The sequence below is a fragment of the Staurois parvus genome, unplaced genomic scaffold (genome assembly GCF_062004578.1).
Source record: "Staurois parvus isolate SC_StPar_1 unplaced genomic scaffold, SC_StPar_1.0 ptg000394l, whole genome shotgun sequence".
Taxonomy (NCBI): domain Eukaryota; kingdom Metazoa; phylum Chordata; class Amphibia; order Anura; family Ranidae; genus Staurois; species Staurois parvus.
This window is the reverse complement of record NW_028318190.1, coordinates 8,545,407-8,567,915: the sequence shown is the minus strand read 5'-3', so window position 1 is coordinate 8,567,915 and position 22,509 is coordinate 8,545,407. Positions and strand designations below refer to the sequence as shown.

Sequence of the window (22,509 nt, the reverse complement as noted above, 5' to 3'; positions counted from 1 at the left end):
GGCTTCATTGGACATCTCATTTACTGAATCTGGTTGGTCTGAATTTAAAGACACTTACAATCCCTCTTGTTATTTCTTCAAAAGATAGAATTATTCAGCTCAAAAAGTTTACACCCAGAAGCTACCTGTTTTAGGGGCTCAGTTGGCTGATTTCCTCCATTACTTTTGGTTCTGTCCCATGGTTCAGGGGTTTTGGAAGGAAGTGGACTTCTTTCTCTCCTCTGCATTGGGTCTTCCTATTGTACTTTTCCCTTTCTTAATATGCGAAACTACTGCGTATTTTGTACTTTAATGCTAAAAAGGTAATTTTAGTGTCCTGGAAGGGGGTCACTCTTACCTGCATTGCCCCAATGGCTTAAACCTATTAATGACTCACTTCCTTTTTATATAGACTTGCTTTTGAAAATAATAAGAAAAAAAACCTAAATTGTTTCATAAACTGTGGGCAGCTGAATCTCCAGTCCTCACACTTTAGCCTCTCTAGATGCAGACTACTGAAACTTGTTTCTTATACATGCATACTTGCATTTTTACATGGGAGTGTATGGTCCTATTACTTGAATATTTTTCTAATGTTGTGTGTATTAATATTTTCTATTGTGGGACCCTGCTAGGGGCATTGTTGGGAGTTTTTTGTGAGGTTTCTTGTAGCTCATTGTGAAAATGCAAGCCTAGGATGGTGTAACTCCCGTACATGTAAAAGGGAGTTAATTCATCTTTGCACCAAGGCATGCTGAGAAAGTACACAGCTGTGCAGGCAGGTTAAAATTTACTGCAGGTGAGACCTAATATGCCTCCTCTGCAGTAAAACACCTACCTGATATTTCAGCCTAACCTTTGGGACTAGGTAGAAAATGAAGGTGCTTTTGCCAAACCTGTAGGTTTCTGTCAAAGTAACAAAGTTTATTGTTTCTAGTGTTTTTTGTTTTTTTTTTCCTCAGATGTCTTACAGGTTTTTTTTTTTTTTTTCAGGTTACGATAGTTGGCATAGTGAGACATGCAGAAAAAGCACCAACAAACATCTTGTATAAAGTAGATGACATGACTGCAGCTCCGATGGATGTCAGACAATGGGTGGATACTGATGTAAGAATTAGATTAAAAAGTATATACACTCGGTATATGATGGGTGTTTTTTTTTTTTTTTTTTTTTTTTTTTAGTGTGCGTTTGGCCTTACAAATATAGATCTTTCTATTTCAATAAAATGACAGATCTTGCAGCTGGTGTAGCAATGAACTATGGAAAGGTTGTACATAGGAAAACAAAGAAATGTTCCCTTTTATAGGGAACCTGTGAGTTTAGGAAAATGGGATATCTCTGCTTACCCCATGAAGGCCCTGGTGCTGTCTTCATGGCTTCAATGCTTAGTGAATACCTGACCTAGATACCATGGGCAGTGGAGACCTTTACAGTCTACACACTTGTTCAAAGTGGCTGATACACTGGCTTCAATAGCTAGAGAAACAGTCCCTGCACATTCAGCAGTACCATCTTCCATGTTTCCATAAAAGTTAACATTGTCAAGAGATCCATTGTCCAGTTTGGCTGATTTTACATTTGTTGATAGCAGCCATCTGTCAGCAGTTCTCTGTAATAGCTAATTTCATGAATTTCTTATGGCACGCTTTAATGGCAAGATATTGAAATATAGTGGTCTTAGTGTACTTTGTGATATAAAAGCTAAAAATGAATTGTAAGGGTTTACATATGCTTTAATTTGCTTCATAAATATACCATTAAAAGCATTACATTATAACTTTACAATAAGTGCAAAAATTCAGTTGATCCACTGCTGCTTGAGAGAGGGCTCCTCAGTGGCCCCAAAGTGATGTACACATTTGCTGGTAAATAAGGTTTAGTTACTGTTTTGCTACAACATTGTGCTGGTGTACATTTCTAAACTTGTGGGCTATGTTTTTGATGGTGCCACCCATCAGCTCACCTTAGCACCTGATTTTACTAAGGTCTATGTCTAAAAGGAGTGCACTGGTTCTTACTGATTGTTGGGTTTTATTGCTGCCTACAGGAACATTTTTACCCTGGCAAATAAAACAATTGTGGCCAGCTTGATATGCCCCCTCTTACTCCAAGCATGTCTTATTTTTTTTGCTAGTGTCTCGGGTCTCAAAACAAACATTTTGCTGGATATTTTGTTTCTTCAGTCAGGATTCCTGTTCAAGCTGCTATAGCTTATCTCTATATGGAGCTGTCTGGATCGGCTTGTCCCCAGCAGTAGCATTGGAGGCTGTACCCCGGATGATGCTTGACTGGATGATTGTGGGGCTAGCCTGATGAAATGTGACCTTTTGGGCACTGGGTTCTGCATTTTTGCACTTTCCATACCTGCATATACTGTTAGCCACAGTGCTTAATTTGGTTTACTACAGAAGGGGTTAAAGCAAAGAGATGGATTGTTGTCAGTTATATGGAGCTATGCCTATGGGGCTTTGAAAATACAAAAATCAAAGTGGCTGTCTCACTTTGTGTGGCAACATTACCACATTATTAAAACGCATACATTTCTGGCCCAAAAGGCCGTGTTAGTGTTTTGTTTTGTTTTTTAAACATAAAACATCCTATTTAGATTATCTACTGATGCCATATTTACCCATTAGAGAGTAAAACAAAGTTAGTATTTTTTTTTTTTTTGTGCAGGACATTTTACCCAAAATACTTTTGCTTACTCAATATCTTATACCATTGTTCCTTTTTTAAGTCTACTGTGTCTTTCTACAAATATATCAGGGTGGTGGTGTTTTTTTTTTTTTTTCTTCCTTCCAGGAAGCAAGCTGTGAAAATGTAGTTGTGCCTCCTGGAAGTTATGTGAAAGTATCAGGTCACCTTCGTTCCTTTCAGGTAATCTAGCTGTGCATAATTTTGGATATGCATTAACCCTTTCACTGCCAGTCATTTTTTGCATTTCTTTTTTTTTTTTTTTTTTTGTAACGTGTATCACAATCAACTTCTTCATGCGTAGGTGCCAAGCCGTGTGCATTTACATTTGTCCGTGGGGGTGAGGGTCTTCAAAAATTTTGAGGGGGGAATTTTATGTGCTTGGGTGTAACTTTTAACTTGTTGCCAAAAAAAAAGTTTGGTTTTTTTTTTACTGTTTTTTTTTTTTTTTTTTTTGTGTGTGTTTTTCCATCACATGTGGTGATTTTTGGGTGACAGGTTCTCTTTGAGATATGCAGGGGCTAAAAGACCCTGCATGTCTCCTCTGGTCTCCATTCAATGTATTGCATTGCAAACTGCATTGCAATACTTTGCTTCTCGGCTGTGCTAGCCAAGAAAGTGACAGCAGTGACCCGGAAGTGACGTCACACACATCACCTTTTCGGGTCGCAAAGAGAGGAGAGCTGACGGGGAGGGGAAGCAATCGGGCGGCAGCGCGGCCACCTGACAGGCAGGAGTCTGCCTGTCGGTTTTATACACAATCTCCACCTTTACATCATGTTACATGATACACTCCTATTTACACATGTTGTTGTGCACCCCAACCCTCACCACCTGAGCAGCACACTGGTAGTCCATTGACACTTCCTGCAGCTCAGTAACTGAAAGCTCATACAGAGGTATGGACAGAGAGCTGTAGGAAGTGTCTGCATTTAACTGATCACGGGTGCAATACTTTGCAGACTCCTGTGTTTAAATTAAAAGCACATTTTTCCCACAAAAACTTGTGGTGTTTTTATTTTTTTAAATAAAAAATGATTTTTGCCTGGCTGATATGCTTGACCATATGGCTTTCTGGATCTTTAGGGCTAATTCACACTAACCGCTGTTACTACAGTGCTACAGTGGGATCGTAGCAAATCGCACTGTTCACTTTTTATTTGTATTTTTTCCCTCCCTAAACTAATTTTTATTAAAATGTCATACAGTGACAATTCATTAGGTTGTGTCAGCCTTGGACATTGCTGCATTGAAAAAGTACTACCTTCAGTATTTTATCACCGCAATACAGCTGTGTGAACCACTTGCCGTGGGACTGTGTTGAAATAGCAGCTTAACACAGTCCCACCGCACCTGGTGTGAATCGACCCTAAAGGTCACCAGAATAGATATGTAGTTTTGATTTTACATTTCAATTGCTGCACATATGTGACTGCTAGAGGTAGCTGGACAACTAACATTTTAAAAAGAGGGCCACTGTGGCATCATAGTTTTCTCAGTATTTCTCTCAATTTCTTTCCAGTAACCAGATACTGAGCCAGAGTCAACACCCAGGAAACAGGAACAGACCTGCCTTTTTACCATTGATTTGATGAACGTTTTTCATTATGATATTGATTATATTTTAAGATTCATTTTTTCTGTTTTGTAGAATAAAAAGAGTGTAGTTGCTTTTAAGATTGCTCCTGTTGAAGACATGAATGAGTTTGTGTCACACATGTTGGAAGTTGTTCATTCTCATATGAGTCTCAACACTCAGGTAAGTTCAGGTTTTATCTGGGCTTATTTCATTCTCGGTAATCAACCTCACCATACCCCCCAAAGTGCGCAAATGTTAGATACGTTAACTGTATAACTGTGCCTGGTAAAGAATCATAGGGCTGGACTTGCCTTTTCTGGAAAAAGTACTGGTCCAGGCTCACTTCAGTGCTGACTACATGACTGGAAGCCTTTGGTTATGTGATCTTTACTGATGGGGAGGCTGTGTTCAGACTCGCTGGCAAAAATTGTCCTAGGCTTTTGGTACTCAATAACCACTTGCCCTCCAGAGGATTTACCCCCCCCCCCCCCTTCCTGACCAGGCCATTTTTTGCGTTACGGCGCTGCGTTACTTTAACTGACAATTGCGCGGTCATGCAATGCTGCGCCAAAATGAAATTTACGTCTTTTTTTTTTTTTCCACGAATAGAGATTTCTTTTGGTGGTTTTGATCGCCTGTGCGTTTTCTTTTTTTTTTTTTTTTCTTCTCGGTACTGAAAAAAGACAATTTTGAGGGAAATAAAATGTTTTTGACTTTTTGCTATTCAACATGTCCAGTAAAAAAAAAGTTAAATCAAATTCCATCATAAATTTAGGCCAAAATGTATTCTGCTACATGACTGCTAAAAAAAAAAAAAATCCCAATACCTGTAAATTTATTGGTTTATGGTTTTGTTTTGCTCTGCAATCACCGGGCGCCAGCGAGTTATCACCAGCCGAGACCCGGTGATTGACCGCCGCGGCCTCAAATGGTGACGTGGGTAAGGCACATGTCCCCTACCCGGAGATGCAAAATCACGTATTTATACGTGATTTTGCACACAGCTGCTGCCCTGTAGCAGTATTTCCGCTATGGATCGGAGCTAAAGCTGTTAACTATCCCCCCTAAGTCTGTCATACCGTAGGTTTAGGCACACTATCAAAGGTTTGAACACCTGTAAGGTTTTAATTGCTATCTGGCCCCGCTGGGGAGACTTCTTCATATGTTGGTGACAGTGTTATCGAGTGACAAGACATTTTATTGTACATTAAAGAATTAGTTATTCGAGGTTCAGAACAGTGCAAAGTACTTTTTTATTTTTTTTTCCCCATAGCCTGGGGGCGGTGGGTCATCTTTAGCACTCAGTACACCTGGTCGCGTGGGCATGGATACTGGCGGCAGCTTCTCTGGAGGAAATGATATGCATACAAATGGACTGACACCCCATCAGAGCCAGGTTTGATAACCCACATCTTCATATTTTTTCATAAATCTTACTGTCTGCTGTTAAGTATTCTGGTGAAAATCGATTTGAATACATTTCACTTGGTAATCCTTATAAATCATGTTTGTGTTTTGGCTGTTGTAGAGCTAGACTTAAAATGTAAAAATGTTTTCTTTTTTGTGTAAGATTTTGAATCTAATAAGAAGCTGTAAAGGAAGTGAAGGCATGGGCTTTGAAGATCTAAAAGCAAGACTGCATGGAATGAATGTGAATACTATCAAGTAAGTATGGGCAATATGGTGCTAAAGATGAGACTCTGTAAAGCTATACAGCATCTGGGTATTTGTAAATGAATGTCAAACATGCCTCTGTTGCTAGCATAGATGTAATTTTCTGTTGCCAAAAGAAACCGTGATTTTAATATTACATTCCTGAAGAAACAGTGTGTCACAAACAGCCTCAGCTTAGAGTATGTTCTGACATGTATCTGCCATGCAGTGCTTTCTGTGTCTGTGAATGCTGTGACCTCTGAGGCAGAGCATTCACAGAAAGCTCACTGATGCAGCTGGAAAACGTGTTTTATTACATCAGCACTCCCACATTTGTAATGTATTACAAAGTGGGTAATGAGGTGAGCATTGGACGCTAGGACCTAAACATGTGAGCCCATCATTATAAGGAGGACAAATAGAGGAGTGAAGGGGTTGTTATACCACATTGCAGAGAATCACGAATGTGATACGAACACTTGGATATAGTTGTGTTGGAAGACTTTGTACATTTGCATATATATTTATAGCTTTAAGTGGAGCACTGCACAGTTTTTGACATTTTATATTTATATTAACACATTTGTGTGAGTGTGTATGGTTGCAAGCAATCTGCTAATATTCACATAGGGTAAATATTCACATATTGGCACTAAGTATGTGGCATAGCAGCTCACAAGCTTTTATTTCATTTGTACAATTGACAGTAGTTGTTTAGCGGTTCCTGTCAGCATTAACATCAGGTTCAAGACAGGATTAGGTCACGATTTTATCCTGTTCACACATTTGTGGTTTAGAATCGGTTCCCATATAAGTCAATAGCCTGTAATCTGCACCTGAACCTGATGGCACTGCTCAGAAATTGTACAGGACTCTTTTTCAAACCGCACTGAATCTGCATTGCCAGTGCACTGGACATATGTGAACAGGCACCATAGGAAGCAATGTTATTTCACATAGCATGCGGACTGGATGCAGATCAAACCGCATCCAGTCCACATATATGAACCGGCACTAAATGGTTCCAAAGGAAAATGGACAAATTCAAGATCGTGCTTGGTTTGACTCCTCATCAACCTCTCCATGCCAGGATGTTATCTGGTTGGAGTACTAGGTTGTAAAGAGTGTCTGGTACCTAAGGTGTAATAGCAGCTGTGCCATGCTATTAGTAAATGAGCAATACTAACCTGTAATACGGTAAAATAACAAATATAAATAAATCCCATCTTCTATGCATCAATATCCAATAAACATGTATAGAAATAAAACTGTTACCTGAATCAAATACTAGTGACAAAAAAAAACATCACCAGCACAATTGTGAGAAATTCTGTGTGCTCCGTGAACTGCACTGAGCATTGTGAGGCTTTGCCATTGTGACAGATGTCAGAGAAAGCAACACTGGGTTCTTAAGAACGCAGTTGAGGGGCTCCAGAATGTCAATTCTGAGCAGTTCTGGTTTTTGTGATTCCTGGACCAGAGTCTGGAGCTCAGGAGTCTTTGAAGTGCTGTGGGTGGGATGAAACCTCCAACAAAGTGTCCAGGTCTTACTGTAGACCAGCAGCCTGAGGGTGTGGCTGTCCATACCTGTTGTAAGCTAGGATGCAACAGTAGATCGGTGCCCCACCCAAGAGACAGGATGAGCCGGCAGTGAAAGAAAGAGGGGGGGAAAAACCCCTGACAGGCTGGGTGTACCAAAGTTGACTGAGCAATCGACTTAGTCATTGCAGTAAAACAAGCCTGCCCATACATGGATTGAAACTTTGGCCAGTTCTTTCTGAACTGGCCGAATATCGGTCCGTCTGTGTCTAGCTGGTTTAAGAGCTTGATTATAAGATTATAAAAGGCTTATTAATGGCATACTCCTTTCAGCTGGGGAAAGGTTTCCTATAAATCGATATCCTCCTTAAATCGCTGCTTCCTCGATATCAGTCTTCTAAATACTCAGTATGTCAGAGGAAACAAATTGCTAGTGTTCACTATAAATTTTAAAATCCTTTTATTAAAAAAAAAGAAACATTTCACTCACACAATACTGTGCTGGTGGTTTTGTTATGGCATGAGAAGAAATGTTTGGATACATTGGGGGATATTTACTAAAACTAGTGCACACAGAATCTGGTGCAGCTGTGCATAGTAACCAATCTGCTTCTAATTTCAGATTGTTCACTTAGTCCTCGTGCACACTGGTTGTTTTTATAGCTGCTTTTTTTTTTATTTTGGCTTCTGGCATTTTTTTCTACAGCCAGTAAACTCCCCAGCATGTTATTCTATGTGTCCATGCAGTCCATGGTGTCAGCGTTTTTTTGCTGGAAAAACCCCAGAACTAGTGGGTTTCTAGAGGAGTTTTTAGCTGTAAAAACGCTCTTAACGCAGCAAAATTCAAGAACAATACTGCTTTACCATTCATGTCTTTTATTGGTAATGTCTATTTTTTTTTTTTATCTGCCGGTCTTTAAAAGTGAAACTTGCCCCTTTTGAGAGGTTTTTTTTTTTTTACTTTAGCAGTATAGCATTGATTGCTTTACCACATTAGCAATTTACTAGTGGCTCTTGTTCCCTGAGATGCTCTTCAATGTCCATCCGACCAATGTACATCTTGTCTCTGCTGTTTATTAACACCTAATATTTCTTTTTTTCTTTTTTTTTTTTTTCGTTTAAGACAAGCTTTGGAGTTCCTCAGCAATGAAGGTCATATTTATTCCACTGTAGATGATGACCATTATAAGTCAACAGACGGTGATTAATACTTCGAATGGGAACCAAGAGAGGACGAATAGTGACTTTAGAGAAGTTTTGGTTGATTGTGAGAACAGACTACGACTGCTGGCATTTGGTTTGCTTTTAGCCAGCTATGCATAGTATGTTGTTCACTACTTTTATTACTAAAAGATACATATATGATTACATATAAAACCTGGGAAGGAAATGGTCCATTTGCACGCTAAGCTACCAGTTCAGTTTTAAGTGGAAAAAATATTTTTGCTCTGCCAGTACTGGCGCCTGTAGCAACATAAAAGGATAATATAACTTGGCCCCACTTTTTAGATGTTAGGTATAAGACTTGTATATGAGCTGACTGAGTGGAGTGGATGCCATTATTCACAGTAAGAACAGCTATTTACAAGCTGCTCACCATGATTAATAGTCTTCCTTATAATGGTTATATTGTGGATCCAGTTAAACTGTTTCTTAAAGTTTAACTGGGAGCCTTATGCAGGCAGCCATACTGGTATTGTGTGGGTAACTCTTGAAATGCTATGGAAAGCCGCATTTTCCATTTAGATTTGCAACCACCTTTTAATGTCTCTAGTTCTCTAATATGTTTTCTTTTGTGTACAGATTTGTATTCATAAGGATAGTACTCATAGTTGTTTTGTACTGGGACACAAGGATTTATTTTTTTTCTTTATTTTAATATTGTGTAGTTTCAGTTGAACATTACCGACTTTAAAATGTGTAAATAAAACGTAAATTATATGGATGATATGAATAAATGAGGATTTTCTGTTTGTTCATGGTTTTTATTTTATTTGAAACTGCACCATCCAGGTGAAAAGTGTCAGAGGAACCTGGCTACATACAGGAACTTCCAGCAAGCATCCTGAATAAATGTATTCTAGAGGATTGACATCATTAGTGTGTGCCCTTCTTTGTGAGGACATTGTGATACACTAGAGCAGGGTTGAGCTTTTTAATTCTAGACCAGGAAGGACAAGAGTTTGGAGGTGTGCTTTACATAGTAGATGCTACAATAGTGCTTGTGTGTATGGTTCACTCCTGAGGCAGATAACCAGAATATAGCACTGGCAGAGCTGACTACGCTACTAGTTTCCTTTTTATAGATATTGTGCAGTGACCGCTATTGTTATGAGCATAATATTTTTACAGCTGAGGTTAACCATTCTGGGATATGAGGAGATGCACTATATTGCCAAAAGTATTGGGACGCCTGCCTTTACATGCACATGAACTTTAATGGCATCTCAGTCTGTAAGGTTTAATATTGAGTTTGCCCATCCTTTGCAGCTATAAAATCTTCAACTCTTCTGGGAAAGCTGTCCACATGGTTTAGCAGTGTGTCTATGGGAATGTTTGACCATTCTTCCAGAAGCACATTTGTGAGGTCAGGCACTGGTGTCGCACGAGAACGCCTGGCTCGCAGTCTCTTTTCTGATTCATCCCAAAGGTGTTCTGTTGGGTTGAGGTGAGGACTCTGTGCAGGCCAGTCAAGTTCTCCCAGCCCATACTTATCCATATTATGTACCTTGCTTTGCACACTCATGTTGGAACAGGAAGGGGCTATCCCCAAACTGTTCCCACAAAGTTGGAAACATGAAATTGTCCAAAACGTCTTGGTATGCTGAAGCCTTAAGAGTTTCCTTCACTGGAAATAAGGGGCCAAGCCCAACCCCACTCCAAAATCCCCCTCTCCACCAAACTTTACACTTGGCACAATGCAGTCAGACAAGTACTGTTCTCCTAGTAACTGCCAAACCCAGACATGTCCATCAGATTGATTGACAGCTGAGCATGATTCATCACTCCAGAGAACACATCTCCACTGCTTTAGAGTCCAGTGGCGTGCTTTACATTACTGCATCCGACGCTTTGCATTGCACTTGGTGATGGAAGGCTTGGATGCAGCTGCTCGGCCAAGGAAACCCATTCCATGAAGCTTTCTACGCACTATTGTGCTAATCTGAAGACCACACAAAGTTTGGAGGTCTTTAGCTATTGACTCTGCAGACAGTTGGCACCTTCTGCGCACTGTGTGCTTCAGCATGTGCTGACCCTACTCTGTCATTTTACATGGCCTACCACTTCATGGCTGAGTTGCTGTTGTTCCCAGTTGCTCCCACTTTGTTATAATACCACTAACAGTTGACCGTGGAATATTTAGTACCAAGGACATTTCACAGGTGGCAACCTATCGCTGTACCTCACTTGAATTCACTGAGCTCCTGAGAGCGACTCATTCTTTCACAAATGTTTGTAGGAGCAGTGTGCATGCCTAGGTGCTTGATTTTATACACCTGTGGCCATGGAGGTGATTAGAACACCTGAATCCAATGATTTGGAGGTATGTCCCAATACTTTTCGCAATTAACATTGGCCATTAACATGTACCACCACATGAAAGCCCAATGTGTTCTGAAAGAAACAAGGATACACTAAGTAGTTGTGAGGATATGTACAGTTTTACTAGCATGTCAAAGTTGCAAAATTGGGTTTTGTTTTTAGGGTTTGTTTTGACCTTGATCATGAATGGGTTAAACATGGCTGTATTGAAGTGGGTTAACCTCAGTGCTCCAAAGGAGTGTTTAGTGAAAGTAAACACAATACTTCTGTGTTCTGTTTACATTGAGAGTGATGTCACAAGTGACATCACTGAACACCCATTCACCACAGAGGGTCCAGTAAAGCTGTCATAGTTCTGGCCAGCCTTACAGCAGCCAATCATTGCTATAGTGATCAACTGCAAGCTGATTGCAGCCAGCAATAGATGACCATTCGTTCTGCATGAGTGATCTGGTAAAATCTCTAATGATTGGGGTTAGAAATTTTGTAAGAAATGTAAAAAAATACATTAAAAAAAGAAAACTACACGCAGCATACAATGTGGTTGTTTTCTACACCCGGGAAGCACAGGTGCTGTGTACAACCACCTATAGGTGTAGGTGGCTCTTTGTGGATATACAATACACCAGTACTCATGTAAACACGCATATACCATATGGGCATATTACCATACACTATGCATGTTTTCCCCTCTCGTCTTTCAGGACAGCACTTGAGAGACCTCGGCTTCTCCCTACCTGAGGAAACACCTCCACCCTAAATAAAAACACTGTCACTCCCCTCCGACCTCAGTTTTGTCTGTTTCCTCCGGTGGGGAGACATCTTTTTGAGGCCTCTCCAGGTGCTGTCAGTGGACAGCGGTACCTGGGGTGATGAGCTTGGAGGCAGGGCAGTGTGGGGTGAAGGCTGGAGAGCCGGCTGCTATCCCCCAAAGAACGCTGCAAGGGCAGGGCTGCGGCTTCTGGGGGACAGAGGAAAGGCATGTTGCTGGCCCTGGGATAGGCAGGCGGCTTGGTTAAGGGGTGAAAGGTTCCCTGGTTCTCCCCTTGTTTTTTCAGGGTAAATCCCGTGAAAAACTCAAGCACCAGGTGCTTAAGTGGAAATGTCCGTCATGTAAGGCTACCCTCAAAGAATTGTGGAAAAAGGTGCTATGTGGGCCCTGTGTAGAGGGGTTAGTGAGGGAGGAGAGTCCGGTACAGGGAGACTTGGTTAAATCGGTGAAGGAACTGACCAACACCTTTTGACTCCTTCAAAACGCTGGTTGAGAGTTTAGCGTTACCCCAGGCTGTGCCCCGTCCCCCCCAGCAGGTAACTCCATCAACTAGTCGAGGAAAGGAGGGCCAGGAGGCTGCAGAAGGTGAGCCATCCTTGAACTCCCAGTCCGCAGAGGATTTGGAAGGGGAGGGCCACTCATGATCCCAGAGTCCCCTCGAGATACAAACAGTCCCTGGAGGAGGTAGATGATTTCTTGGGGGAAATTTATGCCACGCTCGATATTAAGGAGGATAAAAAAAAGCCCTTTCTCCGCACGATCAGATGTATGAGGGCATGGAGGAACAAAAGCGGAGAGTTTTTCCCGTGCACAATGTTTTGGTGGATACGATAAGGAAGGAGTGGCAGGATCCTGAGAGGAAGCCCCTTTTTTTCTAAATCTCTCAAACGCAGATTTCCGTTTCATGAAGATCCGTCTGCCTTGTGGATCAAAAATGCCAAGCTGGACATGGCATTTTCCCAAATCGCTAGAAAGATGGATTTAGATTTTGAGGACATGGGAGTTTTGCCAGATCTTATGGATAGGAGGGCTGATTCCCTCAAAGAATCGTGAGACTCGATCTTGTCCAATTTGAAGCTCGCCATGGCCACCACGGTAGTAGCCAGGAATATGGAGTACTGGCCCACGCAGTTACAAGCGCACATTGTGGCCGATTCCCCTAAGGATAGGATCCTAGCATCTTTTGAGACGGTATTGCAGAGGGTGGGGTACATTGCGGATGCTTCGGCGGAGTCAGTGAGGTTATCAGCAAGGTCAGCAGCCCCTACCAATTCAGCCCATAGGACCCTTTGGCTAAAGACATGGCAGGGAAATATCGCTTCTAAAGTGAAGTTATGTGGCATTCCCTTTTCAGGTGATCTCCTGTTTGGGCCAGGGTTAGAAACGGTTTTAGACCGCATGGCGGACAAGAATTAGTCCTTTCCCCTGAAGCGGAAAATGCAGGATCAAGGGGGAAGAAAATTTTGTCCCCCAAAGAGACAGGGCCTTAGACCAGAAGTTCAGAAGAGGACATGGGGCAGAGAGGTAGGGGCAAAGGTGGAGCGATATTCCATCCTCCTGAGCAGCCCCAAAAGCTGTGGTGACTTGATTCCCCTGGTGGGAGGAAGTTTGGGGGGGGACTTCCACGGTGGGAAGCGGAGGTCTCCAGCCCCTTCGTACTGGACATCATGAGAAGGGGGTACCGCCTGGAGTTCTCGAGGCCACTGCCGCGAAGGTTATTGGTAACAAGCCTGCCCAGATGTCCACAAAAAGCTTCGGCCATACTAGCCTCTCTACGGGAGTTAGAGGAACAAAAGGTTGTAGTTGAGTTCCCAATGCAGAGATAGAGGGTTTCTACTCACATGTGTTCGTGGTCCAGAAACCTTCAGGGGCGTACAGATTGATTTCTTAGCCTCAATCGATTTGAAGGATGCCTATCTGCACGTACCCATCGCGAAGGCATTTCAGAAGTTTCTCAGGCTAGCAGTTCAGAGTCCAGGAGGGACGTGTCACCTACAGTTTCAGGCCTTGCCCTTCGGGCTCTCCTCCTCTCCAAGGATCTTCACAAAAGTTATGTCCGAGGCACTGGTTCCACTTCAGATGAAGGGAATTTCAGTGGTAGCCTATTTAGACGATTTTCTTTTGTTCGCAAGCTCGGAGGATCAGCTTGCGCAGGACATAGCGGTGGTGAGGAACCATTTGGAGAGTTTGGGATGGCTGCTAAACCTGGCCAAGTCCAGTCTTATTCCATGCCAAAGGATGACTTACCTGGGATATATACTGGACTCTGCCTGTCAAAAGACCTTTCTAACCGCGGAGAAGCTCACCAAGTTAGATGGGGGAATCAGGCGGCTACTGGAGAACCAGGGCATATCGTTGAGGCAGGCTATGTCGGTTTTAGGGCTGTTAACCTTGTCCATTCCGGCAGTACAGTGGGCGGGGTTGCATCTACGTCCCCTGCAGCTGTTCATTTTGAACATTTGGGACCAGCAGCAGTGGTCATTAGATTCCCGGGTGCGGATTCCCACCAAGGTAAAGAGATCCCTTTTGGTGGTGGAGGAAGACAGCCAACGTAACTCAAGGGTTACTGTGGAATTTTCCGATGGTCAGAGAGATCACAACAGACGCGAGCGCCCAGGGATGGGGGGCGCACCTGGGGGAGTCTGTGGTACAGGGCGCGTGGTCTCAAGAAGATAGAGGGGAATCCTCAAACTGGAAGGAACTAAGGGCTGTTTGGAAGGCACTTCGTTCCTTCCAGGATTTGATTGGGGGCCATCATGTTCACGTCCTTTCGGACAATGTGCCAGTGGGGGCCTATGTGAGCAAACAAGGAGGGACAAGCAGGTCCCTCTGGGGCCTGACGGCGGTGCTACTGTCATGAGCAGAGGTGAATCTAGCCTCCTTATCAGCCATCCACCTAAAAGGGGAATTAAATCAGGTGGCTGATTTTCTAAGCAGACAGCAATTGAGAGAGTTGGAGTGGGTTCTCAATGGGGAGGTTTACCAATCCATTGTAAGGAAATGGGGGTCCCCAGCCATAGGCCTGTTTGGGTCGGGTTGTAACAGCAGTCCCGATGTTCTCACTAAATCGGTGGGACAGGGCTCGGGCGGTGGATGCGTGGCGCAGAAGTGGAATTTTCCCCTATGTTCCGACCAAGGTGGCATATCTTCAGATTGGCCACGAGAAGAGGAACCGTTTGATATGTCACTCTCCTTGGCTGGAATATATAGGAAAGCAGAAAATTACATCTCTTGAACCCTTCAAGTATGTATTTCATATTCCATATGTAACTGTTCCTCAGAGGCGTCTGCATATTAATCTACCCACGGGTGGGATGGTACTTGTGCCTAAGAAAAGTTATGAGCTATGAGAGATTTTGGTTCTAGTTTGGGTCTCCGCCCAGACAATCCCTCCCCAAATGAGGCATTGGTCCTTGGCTTCAGAGACACCCCCTGCTGGGGGACTACAAAATAGGCTGTCAGGCCTAAGAGTGGAATTTGAAGAATTCTCCCGTTTAACATATGAACCAACTTGGGAGACATGCCCTTTTGCTCTGAAACCTTATCTGCTTAACCCAAGGCTGATTGGCAAGTACTTTAACCCTTTACCCTCCTTTCTATTACCTCTTTGCTGTGTAATAAAGTAATAAATCTTTATTTCTGGAAGTGTTGAACTGTTTCTATAGCTCGTTAATGCAACTTACGAATTCCTGCCTCTAAAAGAGCGCTACTGTGTTTGTTTAACCCTCTGTATAACCTGTCAGTGGTGACAGTGCTATACAGATGATTTTCTCAACCATCAGTGTTATTGCTGATATTGCCGAGTTTCCTCTTTTTCTGTACAAAAAGGAGGTGGTGGCAGTGTGCAGGGTTAATTGCGTAATTAACCTGACCCAGTAACAATCGCATTCAGGCTGCCGGTACATCGATTTGTGGTCCATTAGCTGGAAAATCATTGTGCAGGGTGCAGCTCGGTGTGGCATTGTTATGCACGTGACATCGCGGTTTCAGATTGCCTAGTCCTTCGGTCACAAGTTTGGTGAGAAGGTCAGGGGTCTGACGTGCAATTGTCACAATCATCCCTCCTTATCCCTTAAAACTTTAGTTTCAGTAAATGATAGCCGTTTAGAAAAACAAGTCAAAAAATCCCTATGAATATATCTGGGAGTAAAGGAGGGGGAAAATGTATTTCCTGTAAGTCCTCTATATCGGCTCACAGAAACTTATAATGGGAGAATATTTTGAGTCACTTAGAAAGGGAGCCCAACCCTTGGATGTTATGAGAGAGCAAGCCAATCATGGCAGGGCATAGTTTTTGGGTGGACATGGTAAGCAAGAGGCGAGGTCACTATCAGACAAACCCACCCATCCATATAGAGTGTCAAGTATCCCGAGGCTGGACAAAATTCCCAGGTTGACCCTCAGACAAGAAAAATAAAAAAAGTTAGGAAAAGATAAAAGAGAGGAACCAAGGACGCCAAGGCCAAAGAATGGCCCACATCCAACTGCAGATTAACAATATATAATGTAAGATAACAAAATACCAATATCCTAGATGCTAGGTCAAGGACTGAAGGAATCTCCACAAAGGCAAACTATGGGGAGAGTCTTTTAAATAGGGAGTGTGCATAGACTTTTCCCGGTGTCCCGGGGTCTACATGTAGCAAACGTAATAGGTTTAAAGCCACCAGAGTATTTTACCAAAATACATCAACCAGAATTATAAACCAGTTTGCACACAGGCCAATGCCCCAAAACGTGGCCATTGCGAGGCCTCCGTTAGAATTTAACAAACATTAATAAACTGAGACTTCAAGGCACCGATGTGGTGTTAGAGCAGTGGATTTCTTCCTGGAGGCTGGAGAAAACAGAGGTGATAGTGGGGGGGTCCATTAGTTTTAGGCAGGTTCCGGGAGGAGGGACTAAGGGAGATAAAACCCAAATTCAACAGAAGTCTCTCCCCCTCAGGGAATGTAGAGAGGAAGTAGGATTTGCCATTATAAAGAAATTGCAGACAAAACGGATAGTTCCATCGATAACGAATATCCCTCTGGATCAACGGCGAGAGTAGTGGTTTGAAGGCCCTTCTCTTTTTGATGGATGGTAGCCTGAGAGATGTATGTGAAGACTTGAATCCGGTATCCATCGACTTCTAGATCTGGATGTTCCCTAGCATAACACATCACTGACTCTTTGACCCTGAAAAAATGAGGCTCACTATTATGTCCCAAGGAGGGTTGTCTGGCTACAAAGGGACCAAGACCCTGTGGTTTCGATCTGTTTCCAAATGAATATCAATTGTCGGAACTGGTGCATGAATGAGGGAGCGGGCAATGGATTCAATATCTTTTACCATTTCAGGGAGCCCTCTAATTCTGAAATTGCTCTACCTGGCACAGTTCTCAAGATCATCTATTTTATTGTAAGCCTCATCTAAGCGATCCTGTAAGGTGGGAATCATGCTAGAATTCTGAGTCACTCTGGTCTGTATCAACAACTTTAGATTCAATTTTCTCGATGCGATCACCCAATTCCCTAAAATCCTGTTTCAGGTTGGAGGACAATTTAGTGGTAGCTTTATCTAGTTCCCGCTGCAATAAATCACTAATTTGCAATTTAAAAAGCCACGGATGTGGGACATTAACCTCCAATTGGCATTTTAACCCATGTGTGTCACCTTGTGTGTCTGTACCAAGGCCAAACAGTCCAGGGTATGTAAACTTTTGATCATGGCCTTTTGGTTGATTTCTGTTATCATTATGATTTAAAAAGGAGCCAAACAACTATTTGATAATAAATGGCTTCATATGATCATCATCCTTCAATAAAAGAGTATTTTTTGGCATGATCAGTCATATTTTCAATATCAATGCCAAAATTTCACAATTTCTGCTAGGGTATGCAAACTTTTGAGCACAACTGTATATGTGGTGTTTTCATGTATAGAAGTAGTATAAAAATTTTTATAGCACCAATGCCTATATATATATATATATATATATATAGGAAACTAGAAAAAAAAATAGAAGCAACATTTTTTAATATAAAACTTTTAATTACAAATGTTCAAAACCTTCACAATCTAACACTTCATACAAACCATAAAACAAGACAATTTTGTCTTAGTTAAAATAAATGAAGTCTGGAGCTTTCCACAGAACACTGTGAATGTACATCCTGAGGAAGCTGAGTTACGCCTGTGGGCAAAACACGTTCATGTGATGAAGCTGATAGTTTGGAACCTCCCAGTCCACCTTGTAAATGGAGACTTGAAAGCAGACAGCTGATCAGCCTTCACAGGTTGTTTAAACTACTGGTGGGAAATGCTGTGAACCAGAGAAACACACCTCTGAGCTGCAGTTGAAACAGGACAAGCACACCTTGAGGACACAACAGGTGAGCAGTTACACTTGGAGTGGGTGAGAGCTGTGCAAATAACTGTCTGTGTGTGACCAGACCATTAGCTGCTTTGCTTTATGAGCTGTCACAAGTGGTGCCCTGGTCAACATTTCTGTGTACCTTTTTGATCTCCTCCTGAATGCCTGGAACTGGCAATGAGATTCCTGATGGCTTGTGAGCTGCCAGTCAGACTAGCAGTATGTGTTAATTAGAAAGCAGTTATCCGGAGGGGATGAGAGCTATACTAGAAGTATTGTGCTATCCGAGGTTAAATAGCTTGATCGCTCCTTAGTTCTCTTTAACTCACTAGTTTCTGCTTCACTGCTCCTGCTATCTGAAAGTTGTTGACTTTCAGCTTAAGTAACTGTGTTACATAAATATTTACTTTTGTGAGCGTAATAAGATGGACTTTCATTTTGAAGACAATATTTAGTATGCTCTTGTATTTATGCAAGCGGATGAGTGAGTGGTTATCCAGTTATATGTTGATACTTCTCGCTGTGCTTTAATTATCTGTGATTTTGTTTTTCAGCATTATTGATTTCTGCATATCATTGGTGGGTGGAAGAAGTAGTCACAGTGACTCAGACTCTAAGGGAATTAACCCTTGGTGACTGCCTTGTTCTGTGGAAAGGTCCAGACTTCAGTTATTTTAATTAAGACAGCATTGTCTTGTTTTCTAGTTATTCCTATGGTGAAGGAATGTGTTTTTGACATTCAGGGGGGAGGGTTTATATGATTTTGTGAATTTTTGTATTTTCATATTCCAATAAAGAACTAAAATTTTTTCTTAATTTTACCCTGACTTGTGTCTACATGTTGGATTAGTGTCCCTGGGGTGCTTTCCTAGGGGCTGTTATGATTGTTTGTCTTAAAAACACCCACCCACACACACACACACACACCCACACACACACACACCCACACACACACCTTTTTTCCAGGTGAGCAGGCGGCTACTTATATCATATACATGTTTCCACAGCAAAAAAGTTTCTAATTTTTCTGGAGAATCAAAGAAAGTACTGTCTGTCCCCAAAACCTATATCAAGATTGGCTAGGATGACTGAAAAAACAGCAATTATAAGACAAACTATTACATGTCCAAAAACCTGAAAAAACCCTAGGAATCAAGGGGGGTTACATATATTAAAGGTGCTTGGAGTCAGGTGGTTAAAAAAAAAAAGTGCTGTTTTGTTTTTTCTTTTGTGTTTTTTTACAGGAGCCTGTAAAGCAGTACAGCCACAATCAATCAATGGATCGCGGTTGCAATGTCGGGCTCCTGCATACTCTTCCTCCAGCTCTCTGCCCGTACCTCTGTACAGTATGTTTGAGATCTGGAAGAAGATTCAATGGACCACAAGGCTGTCTGTTGTGGTGGGACTCGTAGTTTATTCGTTCACAGAGCCTTTCTCTGATTTTAAATGTGACAATGGCTGCGAGGGAGAGGAATCCCTACATGCTGTTTGGGGGGTTGGTGGTGAAACATGTAACCTGGTGCAAAACATGAACTTAATCTCTAAAGTCATTGCAAAAGTTGTCACTCTTTACATCTAGAATGAAAAAGATGTAATTTCCAAAGGCTTGTTCATAGTAAGTATACCTACAAAACCAGAGCTCTGGAAAAGTACCCTATAGTCTCTATCATGACAGAAATATTTTTAATAAAACCCACTCGGCTGCTGGAACAATCAATTCTCCCCCTAGACCAGCGGTTCTCAACCTGGGGGTCGCACGACGCTTCCACAGGGGTCGCCTAAGACCATCGGAAAACACATATTTCCGATGGTCTTAGGAACCGAGACACCGCTCCTCGCTGCCGCCGCCGCCGTCTCCAGGTGTGGGCGGGATGACATGCCGCCCCTGTCATCTGGACACACCTCGAGATCAATCCTTGCCTGTGATTGGCCGCCGGCACTGTAGCTCAGGAGAGGCACACAGGCGGCCAATCACTGGCAAGGAGGTGGAGCTTGGAGAGGAGGAGCCGAGCGGCACCGCGAAGATGGAGCGAGTGAAGAGGAGGAGAGCGGCCGGAGAAGGAAGACAGCTGACAGGTAAGTGTGTACCATGGGAGAGGGAGCGAGCGAGCGAGCGAGCCCAGGCTGGAGCAGGGGTCAGCAAGGTAAGTATCATTGGTGTCAGTGGGAATAGTGCCCCATCATTGGTGTCACTAATACCAATAATGGGGCACTATTCCTCCCACTGACACCAACGATGGGGCACTATTCCTCCCACTGACACCAACGATGGGGCACTATTCCTCCCACTAACACCAACGATGGGGCACTATTCCTCCCCCAAGTGACACCAACGATGGGGCACTATTCCTCCCCCACTGACACCAAGGATGGGGCACGATTCCTCCCCCCACTGACACCAAGGATGGGGCACGATTCCTCCCCCCACTGACACCAAGGATGGGGCACGATTCCTCCCCCCACTGACACCAAGGATGGGGCAGTATTCCTCCCCCCACTGACACCAAGGATGGGGCAGTATTCCTCCCCCCACTGACACCAAGGATGGGGCAGTATTCCTCCCCCCACTGACACCAAGGATGGGGCAGTATTCCTCCCCCCACTGACACCAAGGATGGGGCACTATTCCTCCCCCCACTGACACCAAGGATGGGGCACTATTCCTCCCCCCACTGACACCAAGGATGGGGCACTATTCCTCCCCCCACTGACACCAAGGATGGGGCACTATTCCTCCCCCCACTGACACCAAGGATGGGGCACTATTCCTCCCCCCACTGACACCAAGGATGGGGCACTATTCCTCCCCCCACTGACACCAACGATGGGGCACTATTCCTCCCCCAAGTGACACCAACGATGGGGCACTATTCCTCCCCCACTGACACCAAGGATGGGGCACGATTCCTCCCCCCACTGACACCAAGGATGGGGCAGTATTCCTCCCCCCACTGACACCAAGGATGGGGCAGTATTCCTCCCCCCACTGACACCAAGGATGGGGCAGTATTCCTCCCCCCACTGACACCTATGATGGGGCACTATTCCTCCCCCCACTGACACCTATGATGGGGCACTATTCCTCCCCCCACTGACACCTATGATGGGGCACTATTCCTCCCCCCACTGACACCAATGATGGGGCACTATTCCTCCTCCCACTGACACCTATGATGGGGCACTATTCCTCCCACTGATACCAATGATGGGGCACTATTCCTCCCACTGATACCAATGATGGAGCACTATTCCTTCCACTGACACCAATGATGAGGCACTATTCCTCCCACTGACACCAATGATGGGACACTATTCCTCCCACTGATACCAATGATGGGACACTATTCCTCCCACTGATACCAATGATGGAGCACTATTCCTTCCACTGACACCAATGATGAGGCACTATTCCTCCTACTGACACCAATGATGAGGCACTATTCCTCCCACTGATACCAATGATGGGACACTATTCCTCCCACTGATACCAATGATGGGGCACTATTCCTCCCACTGATACCAATGATGGGGCACTATTCCTCCCACTGACACCAATGATGGGGCACTATTCCTCCCACTGACACCAATGATGGGGCACTATTCCTCCCACTGACACCAATGATGGGGCACTATTCCTCCCACTGATACCAATGATGGAGCACTATTCCTCCCACTGACACCAATGATGGGACACTATTCCTCCCACCGACACCAATGATGGGGCACTATTCCTCCCACCGACACCAATGATGGGGCACTATTCCTCCCACAGATACCAATGATGGGGCACTATTCCTCCCATTGATACCGATGATGGGACACTATTCCTCCTCCCACAGACACCTATGATGGGGCACTATTCCTCCCACTGATACCAATGATGGAGCACTATTCCTTCCACTGACACCAATGATGAGGCACTATTCCTCCTACTGACACCAATGATGAGGCACTATTCCTCCCACTGATACCAATGATGGGGCACTATTCCTCCTACTGACACCAATGATGAGGCACTATTCCTCCCACTGATACCAATGATGGGGCACTATTCCGCCCACTGATACCAATGATGGGACACTATTCCTCCCACTGATACCAATGATGGGGCTCTATTCCTCCCACTGACACCAATGACGGGGCACTATTCCTCTCACTGACACCAATGATGGGGCACTATTCCTCCCACTGATACCAATGATGGGGCACTATTCCTCCCACTGACACCAATGATGGGGCACTATTCCTCCCACTGATACCAATGATGGAGCACTATTCCTCCCACTGACACCAATGATGGGACACTATTCCTCCCACTGACACCAATGATGGGGCACTATTCCTCCCACTGATACCAATGATGGGACACTATTCCTCCCACTGACACCAATGA

General features: G+C 43.6%; 1 protein-coding gene across 1 annotated transcript in view; it reads left to right on the top strand.

The window, feature by feature from the left end:
- Window positions 1-9,418, top strand: part of RPA2 (replication protein A2) — a 33,839-nt gene extending 24,421 nt beyond the window's left edge. The window contains exons 4-9 of the mRNA XM_089686320.1: window positions 973-1,086; window positions 2,783-2,857; window positions 4,326-4,433; window positions 5,527-5,649; window positions 5,824-5,918; window positions 8,569-9,418. Coding sequence (XP_089542446.1) covers window positions 973-1,086; window positions 2,783-2,857; window positions 4,326-4,433; window positions 5,527-5,649; window positions 5,824-5,918; window positions 8,569-8,653 — 600 coding nt within the window. The 3' untranslated portion in view covers window positions 8,654-9,418. The remainder of the gene's footprint in view (window positions 1-972; window positions 1,087-2,782; window positions 2,858-4,325; window positions 4,434-5,526; window positions 5,650-5,823; window positions 5,919-8,568) is intronic.
- Window positions 9,419-22,509: the final 13,091 nt, after the last annotated feature.